Raw genomic sequence first — 16,883 nt, forward strand, 5'->3', positions numbered from 1 at the left:
CGTACACTTTTGGACACTGGACACTTGTGGATTGTGTGCGGCCCACTGATATCTGAGCGCTATGTGACACACTCGATGGCACAGCTGCCTGTGACCAAAGTGACGAGAGGATAATGGAGATTTTGAATCTCTGCGTACACTTGTGGACAGTGGACACTTGTGGATTGTGTGCGGCCCACTGATATCTGAGCGCTATGTGACACGCTCGATGGCACAGCTGCCTGTGACCAAAGTGACGAGAGGATAATGGAGATTTTGAATCTCTGCGTACACTTGTGGACAGTGGACACTTGTGGATTGTGTGCGGCCCACTGATATCTGAGCGCTATGTGACACGCTCGATGGCACAGCTGCCTGTGACCAAAGTGACGAGAGGATAATGGAGATTTTGAATCTCTGCGTACACTTTTGGACACTGGACACTTGTGGATTGTGTGCGGCCCACTGATATCTGAGCGCTATGTGACACGCTCGATGGCACAGCTGCCTGTGACCAAAGTGACGAGAGGATAATGGAGATTTTGAATCTCTGCGTACACTTGTGGACAGTGGACACTTGTGGATTGTGTGCGGCCCACTGATATCTGAGCGCTATGTGACACGCTCGATGGCACAGCTGCCTGTGACCAAAGTGACGAGAGGATAATGGAGATTTTGAATCTCTGCGTACACTTTTGGACACTGGACACTTGTGGATTGTGTGCGGCCCACTGATATCTGAGCGATATGTGACACGCTCGATGGCACAGCTGCCTGTGACCAAAGTGACGAGAGGATAATGGAGATTTTGAATCTCTGCGTACACTTGTGGACAGTGGACACTTGTGGATTGTGTGCAGCCCACTGATATCTGAGCGCTATGTGACACGCTCGATGGCACAGCTGCCTGTGACCAAAGTGACGAGAGGATAATGGAGATTTTGAATCTCTGCGTACACTTTTGGACACTGGACACTTGTGGATTGTGTGCGGCCCACTGATATCTGAGCGCTATGTGACACGCTCGATGGCACAGCTGCCTGTGACCAAAGTGACGAGAGGATAATGGAGATTTTGAATCTCTGCGTACACTTTTGGACAGTGGACACTTGTGGATTGTGTGCGGCCCACTGATATCTGAGCGCTATGTGACACGCTCGATGGCACAGCTGCCTGTGACCAAAGTGACGAGAGGATAATGGAGATTTTGAATCTCTGCGTACACTTTTGGACACTGGACACTTGTGGATTGTGTGCGGCCCACTGATATCTGAGCGCTATGTGACACGCTCGATGGCACAGCTGCCTGTGACCAAAGTGACGAGAGGATAATGGAGATTTTGAATCTCTGCGTACACTTGTGGACAGTGGACACTTGTGGATTGTGTGCGGCCCACTGATATCTGAGCGCTATGTGACACGCTCGATGGCACAGCTGCCTGTGACCAAAGTGACGAGAGGATAATGGAGATTTTGAATCTCTGCGTACACTTTTGGACACTGGACACTTGTGGATTGTGTGCGGCCCACTGATATCTGAGCGCTATGTGACACGCTCGATGGCACAGCTGCCTGTGACCAAAGTGACGAGAGGATAATGGAGATTTTGAATCTCTGCGTACACTTGTGGACAGTGGACACTTGTGGATTGTGTGCGGCCCACTGATATCTGAGCGCTATGTGACACGCTCGATGGCACAGCTGCCTGTGACCAAAGTGACAAGAGGATAATGGAGATTTTGAATCTCTGCGTACACTTTTGGACACTGGACACTTGTGGATTGTGTGCGGCCCACTGATATCTGAGCGCTATGTGACACGCTCGATGGCACAGCTGCCTGTGACCAAAGTGACGAGAGGATAAAGGAGATTTTGAATCTCTGCGTACACTTGTGGACAGTGGACACTTGTGGATTGTGTGCGGCCCACTGATATCTGAGCGCTATGTGACACGCTCGATGGCACAGCTGCCTGTGACCAAAGTGACGAGAGGATAATGGAGATTTTGAATCTCTGCGTACACTTTTGGACACTGGACACTTGTGGGCCGCACACAATCCACTGTTATCTGAGCGCTATGTGACACGCTCGATGGCACAGCTGCCTGTGACCAAAGTGACGAGAGGATAATGGAGATTTTGAATCTCTGCGTACACTTTTGGACACTGGACACTTGTGGATTGTGTGCGGCCCACTGATATCTGAGCGCTATGTGACACGCTCGATGGCACAGCTGCCTGTGACCAAAGTGACGAGAGGATAATGGAGATTTTGAATCTCTGCGTACACTTGTGGACAGTGGACACTTGTGGATTGTGTGCGGCCCACTGATATCTGAGCGCTATGTGACACGCTCGATGGCACAGCTGCCTGTGACCAAAGTGACGAGAGGATAATGGAGATTTTGAATCTCTGCGTACACTTTTGGACACTGGACACTTGTGGATTGTGTGCGGCCCACTGATATCTGAGCGCTATGTGACACGCTCGATGGCACAGCTGCCTGTGACCAAAGTGACGAGAGGATAATGGAGATTTTGAATCTCTGCGTACACTTTTGGACACTGGACACTTGTGGATTGTGTGCGGCCCACTGATATCTGAGCGCTATGTGACACGCTCGATGGCACAGCTGCCTGTGACCAAAGTGACGAGAGGATAATGGAGATTTTGAATCTCTGCGTACACTTTTGGACACTGGACACTTGTGGATTGTGTGCGGCCCACTGATATCTGAGCGCTATGTGACACGCTCGATGGCACAGCTGCCTGTGACCAAAGTGACGAGAGGATAAGGGAGATTGGATTGCTTTTAAAAAAGCAGTTTGCGGAGCAGTGGGTAAACAGCAATGCCAGCGTGTCAGGAAGCCTTAGAAGGCAGCCCAACAACCAACACCACTGATACACCACAATATACCCTCCCCTTGCACTGCACACACAGTGACTTGTGTGTTGTGCAGGCCAAATCGCTAGCAGCAGAAGCAGTTTTTTTGTCTTCTTCCCTGCCTAACGCTCTCCCTACAGAATCAGCAGCAACCTCTCCCTATACTAAGATCGGCAGAAGTAAGATGGCGGTCGGCGTGCACGCCCTTTTATACCCCCTGTGACGCCCACCAAAGCAAGCCAATCACTTGCATGCCCTTCTGAAAGATGGTGGTGACCCGTGCCTATGTCATCACGTTGCCCACAGTGTCCGTGGATCCTGATTGGCTGAAAAAGAGCGCAAAACAAACTTTTGAAACGCGACTTTGGCGCGTAAGTCGCCGACCTCGTGGCCGACCTCATCCTAGGGTCGGGTTTCGTTTCATGAAACCCGACTTTGCCAAAAGTCGGTGACTTTTGAATTTTTTCGACCCGTTTCGCTCAACTCTACTCCTAACTACTTTTTACTGACTTCCCGAAGCACTAAATTGGTTTTGTAACCTCATTGAGCTTTGAACTTCATAGCCAGGTGTATCAAATCATGAGAAAAGGTATTTAAGGTGGCCACTTGCAAGTAGTTCTCCTATTTGATTCTCCTATGAAGAGTGGCATCATGGGCTCCTCAAAACAACTCTCAAATGATCTGAAAACAAAGATTATTCAACATAGCTTTTCAGGGGATGGATACAAAAAGTTGTCTCAGAGATTTAACCTGTCAGTTTCCACTGTGAGGAAACTTTGGCAAAAGCTGTGTGAGAAAGTTCCCACGCAGCTTAGGCCATAAAGTGAAACTAGGGACTATTTTTTTACAGTGGCGGAGGAATACAGTGCGGAAGGATACCTTCCTTCCGTCATTGGATTCCTGGAGCCCCCTATAGAGCGGTCGCATCAGCTGATGCTGCTGTTCTCCACTGGATATCGGTGTGGGACACTCGTGGAATTCTGTGGATCAGGGAGCATATTGCTTGTTTGTTATTTTCTAATTTCTTTCATAGATGACACTGGCTTCGGGGATCAAAGTGACAAGTAATGGTGAGTATGTACTCTATGTTATATGTACTGTATGTCTATATGTATGCATTGCATAAATGTATTGTATGCAGTATGTATGTAGTATGTAGTATATATGTACAGTGGGGAAAAAAAGTATTTAGTCAGTCAGCAATAGTGCAAGTTCCACCACTTAAAAAGATGAGAGGCGTCTGTAATTTACATCATAGGTAGACCTCAGCTATGGAAGACAAACTGAGAAAAAAAAATCCAGAAAATCACATTGTCTGTTTTTTTTTCATTTTATTTGCATATTATGGTGGAAAATAAGTATTTGGTCAGAAACAAGCAATCAAGATTTCTGGCTCTCACAGACCTGTAACTTCTTCTTTAAGAGTCTCCTCTTTCCTCCACTCATTACCTGTAGTAATGGCACCTGTTTAAACATGTTATCAGTATAAAAAGACACCTGTGCACACCCTCAAACAGTCTGACTCCAAACTCCACTATGGTGAAGACCAAAGAGCTGTCAAAGGACACCAGAAACAAAATTGTATCCCTGCACCAGGCTGGGAAGACTGAATCTGCAATAGCCAACCAGCTTGGAGTGAAGAAATCAACTGTGGGAGCAATAATTAGAAAATGGAAGACATACAAGACCACTGATAATCTCCCTCGATCTGGTGCTCCACGCAAAATCCCACCCCGTGGGGTCAGAATGATCACAAGAACGGTGAGCAAAAATCCCAGAACCACGCGGGGGGACCTAGTGAATGAACTGCAGAGAGCTGGGACCAATGTAACAAGGCCTACCATAAGTAACACACTACGCCACCATAGACTCAGATCCTGCAGTGCCAGACGTGTCCCACTGCTTAAGCCTGTACATGTCCGGGCCCGTCTGAAGTTTGCTAGAGAGCATTTGGATGATCCAGAGGAGTTTTGGGAGAATGTCCTATGGTCTGATGAAACCAAACTGGAACTGTTTGGTAGAAACACAACTTGTCGTGTTTGGAGGAAAAAGAATACTGAGTTGCATCCATCAAACACCATACCTACTGTAAAGCATGGTGGTGGAAACATCATGCTTTGGGGCTGTTTCTCTGCAAAGGGGCCAGGACGACTGATCCGGGTACATGAAAGAATGAATGGGGCCATGTATCGTGAGATTTTGAGTGCAAACCTCCTTCCATCAGCAAGGGCATTGAAGATGAAATGTGGCTGGGTCTTTCAACATGACAATGATCCAAAGCACACCGCCAGGGCAACGAAGGAGTGGCTTCGTAAGAAGCATTTCAAGGTCCTGGAGTGGCCTAGCCAGTCTCCAGATCTCAACCCTATAGAAAACCTTTGGAGGGAGTTGAAAGTCCGTGTTGCCAAGCGAAAAGCCAAAAACATCACTGCTCTAGAGGAGATCTGCATGGAGGAATGGGCCAACATACCAACAACAGTGTGTGGCAACCTTGTGAAGACTTACAGAAAATGTTTGACCTCTGTCATTGCCAACAAAGGATATATCACAAAGTATTGAGATGAAATTTTGTTTCTGACCAAATACTTATTTTCCACCATAATATGCAAATAAAATGAAAAAAAAACAGACAATGTGATTTTCTGGATTTTTTTTTTCTCAGTTTGTCTCCCATGGTTGAGGTCTACCTATGATGTAAATTACAGACGCCTCTCACCTTTTTAAGTGGTGGAACTTGCACTATTGCTGACTGACTAAATACTTTTTTTCCCCACTGTATGTTGTATGAATGTAGTATATATGTAGCATGTATGTAGTATGTATGTATGTTGTATGAATGCAGTGTATATGTAGCATGTATGTAGTATATATGTATGTTGTACGAATGTAGTATATATGTAGTATGTATGTATGTTGTATGAATGCAGTATATATGTAGCATGTATGAATGTGGTATATATGTAGCATGTATGTAGTATATATGTATGTTGTATGAATGTAGTATATATGTAGCATGTATGTAGTATGTAGTATATACTGTATGTATGTTGTATGAATGTAGCATATATGTAGCATGTATGTAGTATATATATATATATGTTGTCTGAATGTAGTATATATGTAGCATGTATGTAGTATATATGTATGTTGTATGAATGTAGTATATATGTAGCATGTATGTAGTATATATGTATGTTGTATGAATGCAGTATATATGTAGCATGTATGCAGTATGTATGTATGTTGTATGAATGTAGTATATATATGTAACATGTATGTAGTATGTATGTATGTTGTATGAATGTAGTATATATGTAGCATGTATGTAGTATGTATGTATGTTGTATGAATGCAGTGTATATGTAGCATGTATGTAGTATATATGTATGTTGTACGAATGTAGTATATATGTAGTATGTATGTATGTTGTATGAATGCAGTATATATGTAGCATGTATGAATGTGGTATATATGTAGCATGTATGTAGTATATATGTATGTTGTATGAATGTAGTATATATGTAGCATGTATGTAGTATGTAGTATATACAGTATGTATGTTGTATGAATGTAGCATATATGTAGCATGTATGTAGTATATATATATATATATATATATATATATATGTTGTCTGAATGTAGTATATATGTAGCATGTATGTAGTATATATGTATGTTGTATGAATGTAGTATATATGTAGTATGTATGTAGTATATATGTATGTTGTATGAATGTAGTATATATGTAGCATGTATGTAGTATGTATGTATGTTGTATGAATGTAGTACATATGTAGCATGTATGTAGTATATATGTATGTTGTATGAATGTAGTATATATGTAGCATGTATGTAGTATGTAGTATATTTTATGAATGTAGTATATATGTAGCATGTATGTAGTATATATGTATGTTGTATGAATGTAATATATGTAGCATGTGTGTAGTATATATATATGTTGTATGAATGTAGTATATATGTAGTATGTATGTAGTATATATGTATGTTGTATGAATGTAGTATATATGTAGCATGTATGTAGTATGTAGTATATATGTATGTTGTATGAATGTAGTATATATGTAGCATGTATGTTGTATGAATGTAATATATATGTAGCATGTGTGTAGTATATATATATGTTGTATGAATGTAGTATATATGTAGTATGTATGTAGTATATATGTATGTTGTATGAATGTAGTATATATGTAGCATGTATGTAGTATGTAGTATATATGTATGTTGTATGAATGTAGTATATATGTAGCATGTATGTTGTATGAATGTAATATATATGTAGCATGTGTGTAGTATATATATATGTTGTATGAATGTAGTATATATGTAGTATGTATGTAGTATATATGTATGTTGTATGAATGTAGTATATATGTAGCATGTATGTAGTATGTAGTATATATGTATGTTGTATGAATGTAGTATATATGTAGCATGTATGTTGTATGAATGTAGTATGTATGTAGTATGTTTTTTTTTCTCTTTTTTTTTTTTTTACATTCAATACATTAGCCGGATGATGGGACTACTATTGTCCCATCATTGGCTAATGTGTCAATCACTGTCATTATAGCAGGCAGAGGCGTATCTAGGCTCTCTGGCACCCGGGGCAAGAATTCGGTTCGGCGCCCCCCCCCCAAGTACATATGCGACTTGCACACTTAGCCATGTACCCACGAGCTGCTCCTCCTAATGCTCTCAATGTTCAGTAAAAAAATGAGAGAAGCAGGAAGAGAAGCTCGTTGTCAAGTATGAAAATCGCACATGAGTGAAGTGTCCATGTGATGACTACTGGAACCTGCAGCGCTGAATCCTGACATTGCAGCTTCTGAATTCTCACAACGAATGCACTGCACACTTTTAGGATTCTCCCTTGCCGATGTACAGTCATGTCAGCACAAGTATGTGATTTATATACTTCTGGCCACATTCCGACTAGACGTGCCCGGCCTCGCTCCGTTCACTTTCATTGAGTGAGGCCACACATGTCTAGTCAGCATGTGACCGCATGGATGTAAATTACCGGCATGAGAGAATCCTAACAGCGTTCAGTGAGCACTGTGAGAATTCAGACGTCTGCAGTCACATAGAATGACTGCAGACTCCGTACAAACCTGGACAACCCCTTTAATGTTCCTAACAAATAAAAACATGAGAATTAGTCAGTATCACAAATAACATTTACATCCAAGTACCTTATAGATGACGTCGTCTCTGCAGTCAGTCTCCTTTTCTTCTAGACCCCATGATGAGTTTTCTCATCCACAGCCGTCTCTGTAGACTTCCATCTTCTCCGGTCTTCTGCAGCAAATCTCCACACGACGCCCTTAAAGATAGAAGTGTCATTATAATGCTCCTAAATAAAAAATGTCTGCAATATACTGTCCCCTCACACTATTCCCCTCCCTCCTCATACTGTCTCCTCTAACATCCCACCTGTTCACCATACTGTCTCCTCATATATTTACCCCCTCACTCTCTATACTGTCTGCTCACACATATCCCCGACTCCCCATACTGTGTCCACTTACATTAACCCATTCGCTCCCCATACTGTCTGCACCAATCCCCCATACTGTTTCCTCATACATACTCTTTATTTTGTGTCCTCAAATCTCCCCACACATTAAATCCCCCCATCCCCAATCCCCCACATACATTAAGTACCCCCATCCCCATTCCAAATCCCCCCACACATTAACCCAATCCCCACTCATTAACCCCCATCAGCACTCCAAATACCCCCACACATTAACCCCAACCCCACTCATTAACGCCCCCATACATTAACCCCCATCCCCATTCATTAACCCCAGCACACATTAACCCAATCCCCACTCATTAACCCCATCACCACTCCAAATCCCCCCACACATTAAATAACCATCTGCACTCCAAATACCCCCACACATTAACCCCCATCCCCATTCATTAACCCCCACACACATTAACCCCCATCCCCACTCATTAACACCCCCACACATTAATCCCCATCCCCATTCATTAACCCCCGCACACATTAACACAATCCCCACTCATTAACCCCCGCACACATTAACCCAATCCCCACTCATTAACCCCCATCACATTAAATAACCCCCATCTCCACTCCAAATCCCCCCACACATTAACCCCATGGCATCCCCACTCATTAACCCCCATCCCCACTCTAAATACCCCCACACATTAACCCCATGGCATCCCCACTCATTAACCCCCATCCCCACTCTAAATACCCCCACACATTAACCCCATGGCATCCCCACTCATTAACCCCCATCCCCACTCTAAATACCCCCACACATTAACCGCCATCCCCTCTACAAATCCCCCCCATCTCCACTCATTAACTCCCCCTCATCTCCCATCTTCGGTGGTTCTTCAGCTCCACAGTGGAGCACACTTACCACCAGCGTTTGCTTTGGGCGCCGGGGAGTGACGTCAGCAGCGTGATCACATGACATGATCACGCTGCTGACATCGCTCTGGCCCGGCGGTCAGAGCTTCAATTGTACAGGCGTCTGTATAGACGCCAGTACAATTGCTCCCTGGGAGCTGGCACGGCCTCCTTCTCTGCGCCGGCTGTCAGCTTGACAGCCGACACAGAGAACCGCCGACTCTCAGGCAGGGGGCGGCAGAACGCAGCCGCCAGGGAGGACACTGCGGACCGCTGCATTAGGCGGCCCGACTGCGCCCCCCAGTTGGCTGCGCCCGGGGCAACTGCCCCGGCTGCCCCCCCCTAGATACGCCACTGATAGCAGGCATCGCCCGATGGGACTTGTAGTCCCATCGGACGATGCCTGCACACACACAAGACCCCCGGCAGGCCCGCACAGACCACCGGCAGCCGGCACAGGCCCCCGACAGCTGACACAGGCCCCCGAGAGACCCGTACAGACCACCGGCAGCCGGCACTGGCCCCCGGCAGCCGGCACAGACTACCAACAGCCGGCACAGGCCCCCGAGAGGCCCATACAGGCCCCCGGCAGCCGGCACAGGCCCCCGGCAGCCGGCACAGGCCCCCGGCAGCCGGCACAGAGCACCGACAGCCGGCACAGGCCCTCGAGAGGCCCGTACAGACCCCCCGCAGTCGGCACAGACCGCGCATCACGATGCGCACAGACCGCGCATCATGATGACATCTTTCAGCAGCCAACCACAGCCACAACAGTGGCTCATTACATTATGGGGACTTCCGATACCGGTATCCGATATGGAAAAAATATCGGTACTCGGTATGGGAATTCCGATACAGCGAATATCGTCCGATACCCGATATTTGCAGTATCGGAATGCTCAACACTAGTTATTCTACTTTATGATATACTGTATAGGTATTGCTGTATTCAGTTTGTGTTGACTATACACACAAATATCAATAACGCTATGACGTCAATGAGAAGAGGAACAGAACAGTGCTGTACCCCGGAGAAAGTAGCAGTAGATGTGTATATTAATACACTCACACTACATTGCATACATATACACACCAAATTAGGGGGGTAAAAGTTTATGGGAGGCCCCACAACACAAATACTACTCATACAGTCCTATAGGGATTGTAGCCTCCATGAAGCTCATACCTTTCAGTACAGGAATTACTTATTTAGTTATACAGAAGGACAACATTATTTCATACTAGCTTAAGAGCCCGGCGCTGCCCGGGCATACTAACTGACTGTGGTTAGTTATAGAAAATTATAATTATCCTCCATCCCATAGTCCCGTGCCCATATACCCATCATACATATCCACGATCCCATAGGCCCGTGCCCATATACCCATCATACACATCCTCCATCCTATAGTCTAGTGCCCATATACCCATCACACATCCTCCATCCCATAGTCCCATGCCCATATGCCCATCATACATATTCTCCATCCCATAGTCCCATGCCCATATACCCATCATACATATTCTCCATCCCATAGTCCCATGCCCATATACCCATCATACATATTCGCCATCCCATAGTCGAGTGCCCATATACCCATCACACATCCTTCATCTCATAGTCCCATGCCCATTTACCCATCATACATATCCTCCATCCCATAGTCCCGTGCCCATATACCCATCATACATATCTGCCATCTCATAGTCCCGTGCCCATACCCCCATCATACATATCCTCCATCCTGTAGTCCAGTGCCCATATACCCATCACACATCCTCCATCCCATAGTCCCATGCCCATATACATATCCGCCATCCCATAGTCCCGTTCCCATATACCCATCATACATATCCTCCATCCCATAGTCCGGTGCCCATATACTCATCACACATCCTCCATCCCATAGTCCCGTGCCCATATACCCGTCATACATATCCTCCATCCCATAGTCCAGTGCCCATATACCCATCACACATCCTCCATCCCATAGTCCCGTGCCCATATACCCATCATACATATCCTCCATCCCATAGTCCCATGCCCATATACCCATCACACATCCTCCATCCCATAGTCCCGTTCCCATATACCCATCATACATATCCTCCATCCCATAGTCCAGTGCCCATATACCCATCACACATCCTCCATCCCATAGTCCCGTGCCCATATACATATCCGGCATCCCATAGTCCCGTGCCCATATACCCGTCATACATATCCTCCATCCCATAGTCCAGTGCCCATATACCCATCACACATCCTCCATCCCATAGTCCCGTTCCCATATACCCATCATACATATCCTCCATCCCAGAGTCCGGTGCCCATATACTCATCACATATCCTCCATTCCATAGTCAACCATTATGACATCATAATGAGCGGTGGCAGGGCTTGCAATCTTTGATGACATCAGCGTCGCCATGGCAACCATTGTGACATCATAATGGGGGGCGGGGCTTGACGCGCACACACTTTTCCCCCCAGTATGTAGATAGGGGCAAAATTGTTTGGTGAATTGGAAAGCGCGGGGTTAAAATTTCACCTCACAACATAGCTTAGGCCTCTTTCACACTTCAGTTTTTTGCATCAGTCAAAATCCGCCAAAAGGACGGATGGCGGATCCGTTTTAGTACTGATGAGAACGGATGCCACCTGTCCGTTTTTTTGACGGATCCGACAAATGAAGAATTTTAAAGGAATCGCAGCCAGAGAGAGAGAGAGAGAGAGAGAATTTTTTTGTCCTGCACCTAGAAAGAATTTCGGGTTAAATCAGTGTCTGGAGGATCCGCCAGAGGAAAAAACGTTGCAAGCTCCGTTTTGAAATCTTTGAGGATGGTGACGGACAGCAACTTTTGGCGGATCCGCAAAAAAAACTGATGCAACGGACGGCAATCCGTCACAATCCGCCAATAATGGAAGTCAATGGGGAAAAAAACGGATCCTCAAAAGAAAATTGAGGATCCGTTTTTTTCAAAACCTGGCGGATTGTGACTGATTGTAAAAAACTGAAGTGTGAAAGAGGCCTTAGGACGCTCTCGGGGTCCAGACGCGTGACTGTGCCAAATTTTGTGGCTGTAGCTGCGAGACGGTGCGGATGCCTATCCCGGACATACACACACACACACACATACACACTTTGAGCTTTATATATTAGATGTACTGTAAATGAGGACTCCTCAGATCACCCCTGACACTAAGGCTGTGTGCCCACGTAGCGATTTTTAAGCGTTTTTGCTGCGATTTTCGGCGCGAAAACGTTTAAAAATCGTGTACAGAATGCCCCCCATGCATTCCTATGGCATTCCGCACATGCTGTGCTAATGCTGCGCTTTTTTCCGCGGCGGAATCGCATCGCGGAAAAAAATCGCAGCATGCTCATTCTTTTGTGCGGAATCGCAAAGAATAGCCGTGATTCCGCACCCATAGGAATGCATGAGAATTGCTTACTTCCCGTATGTGGCTATGCCCACCATGCGGGAAGTTAAGCGTCTCATGTGCGGTTAGTATCCACGGTGTGGAGGAGAGGAGACTGTCCTCCAGGCCCTGGGTACCATACCCCTGTAAAAAAAAGAATAAAAAATAAAAAATTGGGGTATATTTACCTTCCGGCGTCCCGCGCTGCCATCCCGGGCCTCAGCGTTCCCAGTAATGCCCTGCGGCAAGGTCCTGTAATGACGTAGTCTCGCGTGACTCTAGCGGCCTCGCGAGATCGCTATAGCAACGCGAGACTACGTCATCACAGGTCTCACAAGGCATTACTGGGAACGCTAAGGCCCGGGAATGCAGCGCGGGACGCCGGAAGGTAAATATACCCCGATTTTTTTATTTTTTTTAGCATTTTAACATTCTATCTTTTACTATTGAGGCCGCATAGGCGGCCTCAATAGTAAAAACCTGGTCACACTCGTCAAACACTATGTTTGACGAGTGTGACCAACCTGTCAATCACTTTCCAAGCGATGCTTCAAATCGCTTGGAAAGTGCTTGAATATCGCACACGAAAATCGCGGCAAAATCGTGATCATAATTGCGGTAAAATTGCGGTGAAATCGCGCGGCAAAAAACGCGCGATTTCTGGGAAGGAGTCCGGTTTTTGGTGTGCGTTTTAACACGCAACGTGGGCACATAGCCTAAAACAGTAATATCTGTATTTCAGGTATGAGTTACCCATTGGTGGTCATTTACCACCTTGTCCACACATGAACACTATGGTAAATGACACGCACCGATTGATCTCTAATAAATCAGTAATGCATCGTTCAGTACGCATAGGCTTCCATAGTTCTCGGCAACTTGAGTCCTGTTTACACAGAATGATGTGCTGTCAAGAAAGATGATCTTTTGTGCCGATTAAAAAAATATTTCACCCAATGATCGGGCATTTCGCTCACTCATTGGGTGATCGGCAGCCTGTTAACATTGCAGTGCTCATTGACGATAATTTTTCAGTGTAAATGCATCGTTAGTGTTTGATGCAAAGAGCCAATAGATAGGAATAACTGACTGAGCCAGCAGCAAATGATTCCTTACTCACCAGCTACTGTACAAGTATTACCTGCCCATATGTTGGAAAAGTGAGGCATATCCAGCGCAGACCCCTTTTCTTGCACGCAGTACATCTTTCGGGTCAGAATATCTTAGGGCCTTGTTTTTATATCCTTCATAATCGTACTCTAGAAAAAAAAGCTTTTTTGGTCAAATAAGCTGTGTAACCTCATTATTTTAGTAAGCTTATTAGTGTTATGCATTGTGCTTTATAAATGTTTTAAAATGCTTACGTCACTGCTGATTTACTTGAGCATGGCTGCAGGGCCAGTTTTAGGCAAAGTGGTGCCCTAGGCAAAGTTTAAAATGGGGCCCCAAATGCTAACATATTGCACATCACACAGAAACATTTCGGTTGTAGTTATATGCGCTGAGTTCAGGACGCTAAATGAGTGTGATCAACAATATTGTTTCCCGGCCTCCTTCCACCATATGAGAAAGAATGATGGGGACAGAACGATCACTAATGGATCAATCTGTCCCCATACAGTATCATGTTATCAGCAACACATCTACAGTTTACACCCCATAGTCCTCCATATAATATAATGTCCCCCATAGTCCTCCATATAGTATAATACACTCCTCAGTCCTCCATATAGTATAATACGCCCCCCATAGTCCTCCATATATTAAAATATACTCCTCATAGTCCTCCATATAGTATCATACACTCTTCATAGTTCTCCATATAGTATAATACACTCCTCAGTCCTCCATATAGTATAATACACTCCCCATAGTCCTCCATATAGTATAATACCCTCCTCAGTCCTCCATATAGTATAATACACTCCTCATAGCCCTCCATATATTAAAATACACTGCTCAGTCCTCCATATAGTATAACACTCCTCATACTGTTCCATATAGTATAATGCACCGCCATAGTCATCCATGTAGTACAATTCACTTCCCATAGTATAATGCACCCCATAGTTCTTCATATAATGTATTCCCCATAGTCCTCGATACAGTATAATGCAGCCCACATATAGTATAATGCAGCCACCCCGTAGAGCATAATGCTGCCATGCCACAGAGTATAATGCAGCCCCGCCATACAATATAATGTAACCTCCATAGAATATAATGCAGCCACCCCTTAGAGCATAATGCAGCTACCCCACAGAGTATAATGCAACCACTCCACAAAATATAATGTAACCCCCCATAGAATATAATGCAGCCCCCCTCATATAGTATAATGTAGCCCCTCCATAGAATACAATGTAGCCCTCCTCATATAGTATAATGCAGCACCTATAGAATATAATGTAGCCCCCTCATAAAGTATAATGGAGTCTCCATACATTATAATCTAGCCCCCATAGAATACAATATAGCCTCCTCATATAGTATAATGTAGCCCCCTCCGAGTATGATGCAATCACCTCATATAGAATAAATATAATAAAGCCCCACATAGAATATAATGTAGCCCCAAACAGAATATAATACAGCCCACCTCCCCATAGAATATAATGTAGTCCCCCATATTATATAACAGCCTCCCCCATAGAATATAATTTAAAATGTACCCCACCATGGTATATAACACAGCCATATAGTATATAGCCCAGCACCACATGGTATATAGCCCAGCCCCACATGGTATATAGCCCAGCACCACATGGTTTATAGCCCAGCCCACTGTTAAATATTAATAATCCGTTAATTATTTCTTATTACACCCAGTTCTGTAGAATGCTTTAGCTTACATGACATAGGCTATTTTTAAGCTTGGCTCATGGTAGAAAGACAGCTCCATATATGTAGAGACCACGTGCTTTAGGAGACGTATATAATTCATGGCTAACTGTAGAGGTCGCTCTTCTTCTTCCCTCACCATCATGAGACACAGACGCAAGATGACATAACTCAACAGCTGGTATGTTACTTGACTACGAAGAAGCCGAACTGAGAGACAGACGCCATTTGCCATGTGAGATCCCCGAGAGAAAGAAGAATACATGTTGCTTTTGCCATGTGAGATTTCAGAGTATGAACTATGGACAATTTCTCTTTCACTTATTTTTATTCACCTGTTTTTCTGTAATAACCTTTCTTTGATGGAAGAATCCAAATAAACCACTATATTTTTATCTGGTAACTAGTCCTGAGTATTTTACAGGATATGCATTATTTTACATTGGAGAGCCAGCCAGATCTGAATTTTTGTACTTTTTTGCGGATTTCCCTCAACTTGCCCACACGGGGGATTGGACTTTGCTAACGTCAAATCATATGTGCAAGTTATCGGGAATTCCACTACTTACAAGAATCACATAGAACCTAGAAGTAAGAAGTACCAGATAGATTGAGAAGTACTACAAGTGCCAAAAGTACCAGACGTAAGCCAGACGTGTAAAGACAGGAACCCAGCGTTGTCCATCAAAGGAGCTGAGACATTTCAAGGTAAGATAAAATGGATGTCATTAATTGTCTTGCTAAGCAGAGTAAATTGAAATTTAAGTCTGTAGACAATTCTAATTCAGAAGTTTTATGGTTAAGTTTATATGCCGAGTGTGAACTCGAGAATCAGAGGTTAGATTCTAAGTTTTTCAATAGAGAAAGAGAGAGATTAAAAAATATTCTACAGATGGTAGATATATTTCATAGATCTGTGTCAGAGAAATCCAAAAATGATTGTTGTGATGTTCTCGAGATTGGCTGTAAAGTTAGGGAGATTGACTGTAATCAAGTGTCTGTAGCAGCCATTGAAGGTGACCTTGCAGACGTGGAACAAGATGGAGAAGTAGGAGGAGACTTCAGAACTGACGTAGAGGACGTACAAGGGAAAGACGTACCACTAAAAATAGAAGACTCACAGGCCCAAATCCGAAGTAGCGTGAGGAAGGATTTGATAAAGATATGCCAAATAATTCCTGCTTATGACAACAAAATAGATGTTTGTAGGAACTCTGAGATCTTTGAAAGTTGTTCTGATAAATTTGATTTATCTAACGAGGAGAAGAATCAGTTGTTCAAAATGTGGATCCCTGTAAATTTTGCTAGGAGATTGTCTTTAAAGTTATCTGGTG

General features: G+C 44.3%; 1 protein-coding gene across 1 annotated transcript in view; it reads right to left on the bottom strand.

Moving 5' to 3' along the window:
* Positions 1 to 16,883, bottom strand: part of LOC141091131 (kyphoscoliosis peptidase-like) — a 256,972-nt gene that overhangs the window by 56,328 nt on the left and 183,761 nt on the right. Inside the window, exon 10 of the mRNA XM_073576523.1 lies at positions 13,850 to 13,967. Within this exon, the coding sequence (XP_073432624.1) occupies positions 13,850 to 13,967 (118 nt within the window). The remainder of the gene's footprint in view (positions 1 to 13,849; positions 13,968 to 16,883) is intronic.

Source organism: Dendrobates tinctorius, unplaced genomic scaffold (assembly GCF_039654945.1).
Source record: "Dendrobates tinctorius isolate UK_male_01 unplaced genomic scaffold, ASM3965494v1 ptg000049l, whole genome shotgun sequence".
Lineage (NCBI taxonomy): Eukaryota > Metazoa > Chordata > Amphibia > Anura > Dendrobatidae > Dendrobates > Dendrobates tinctorius.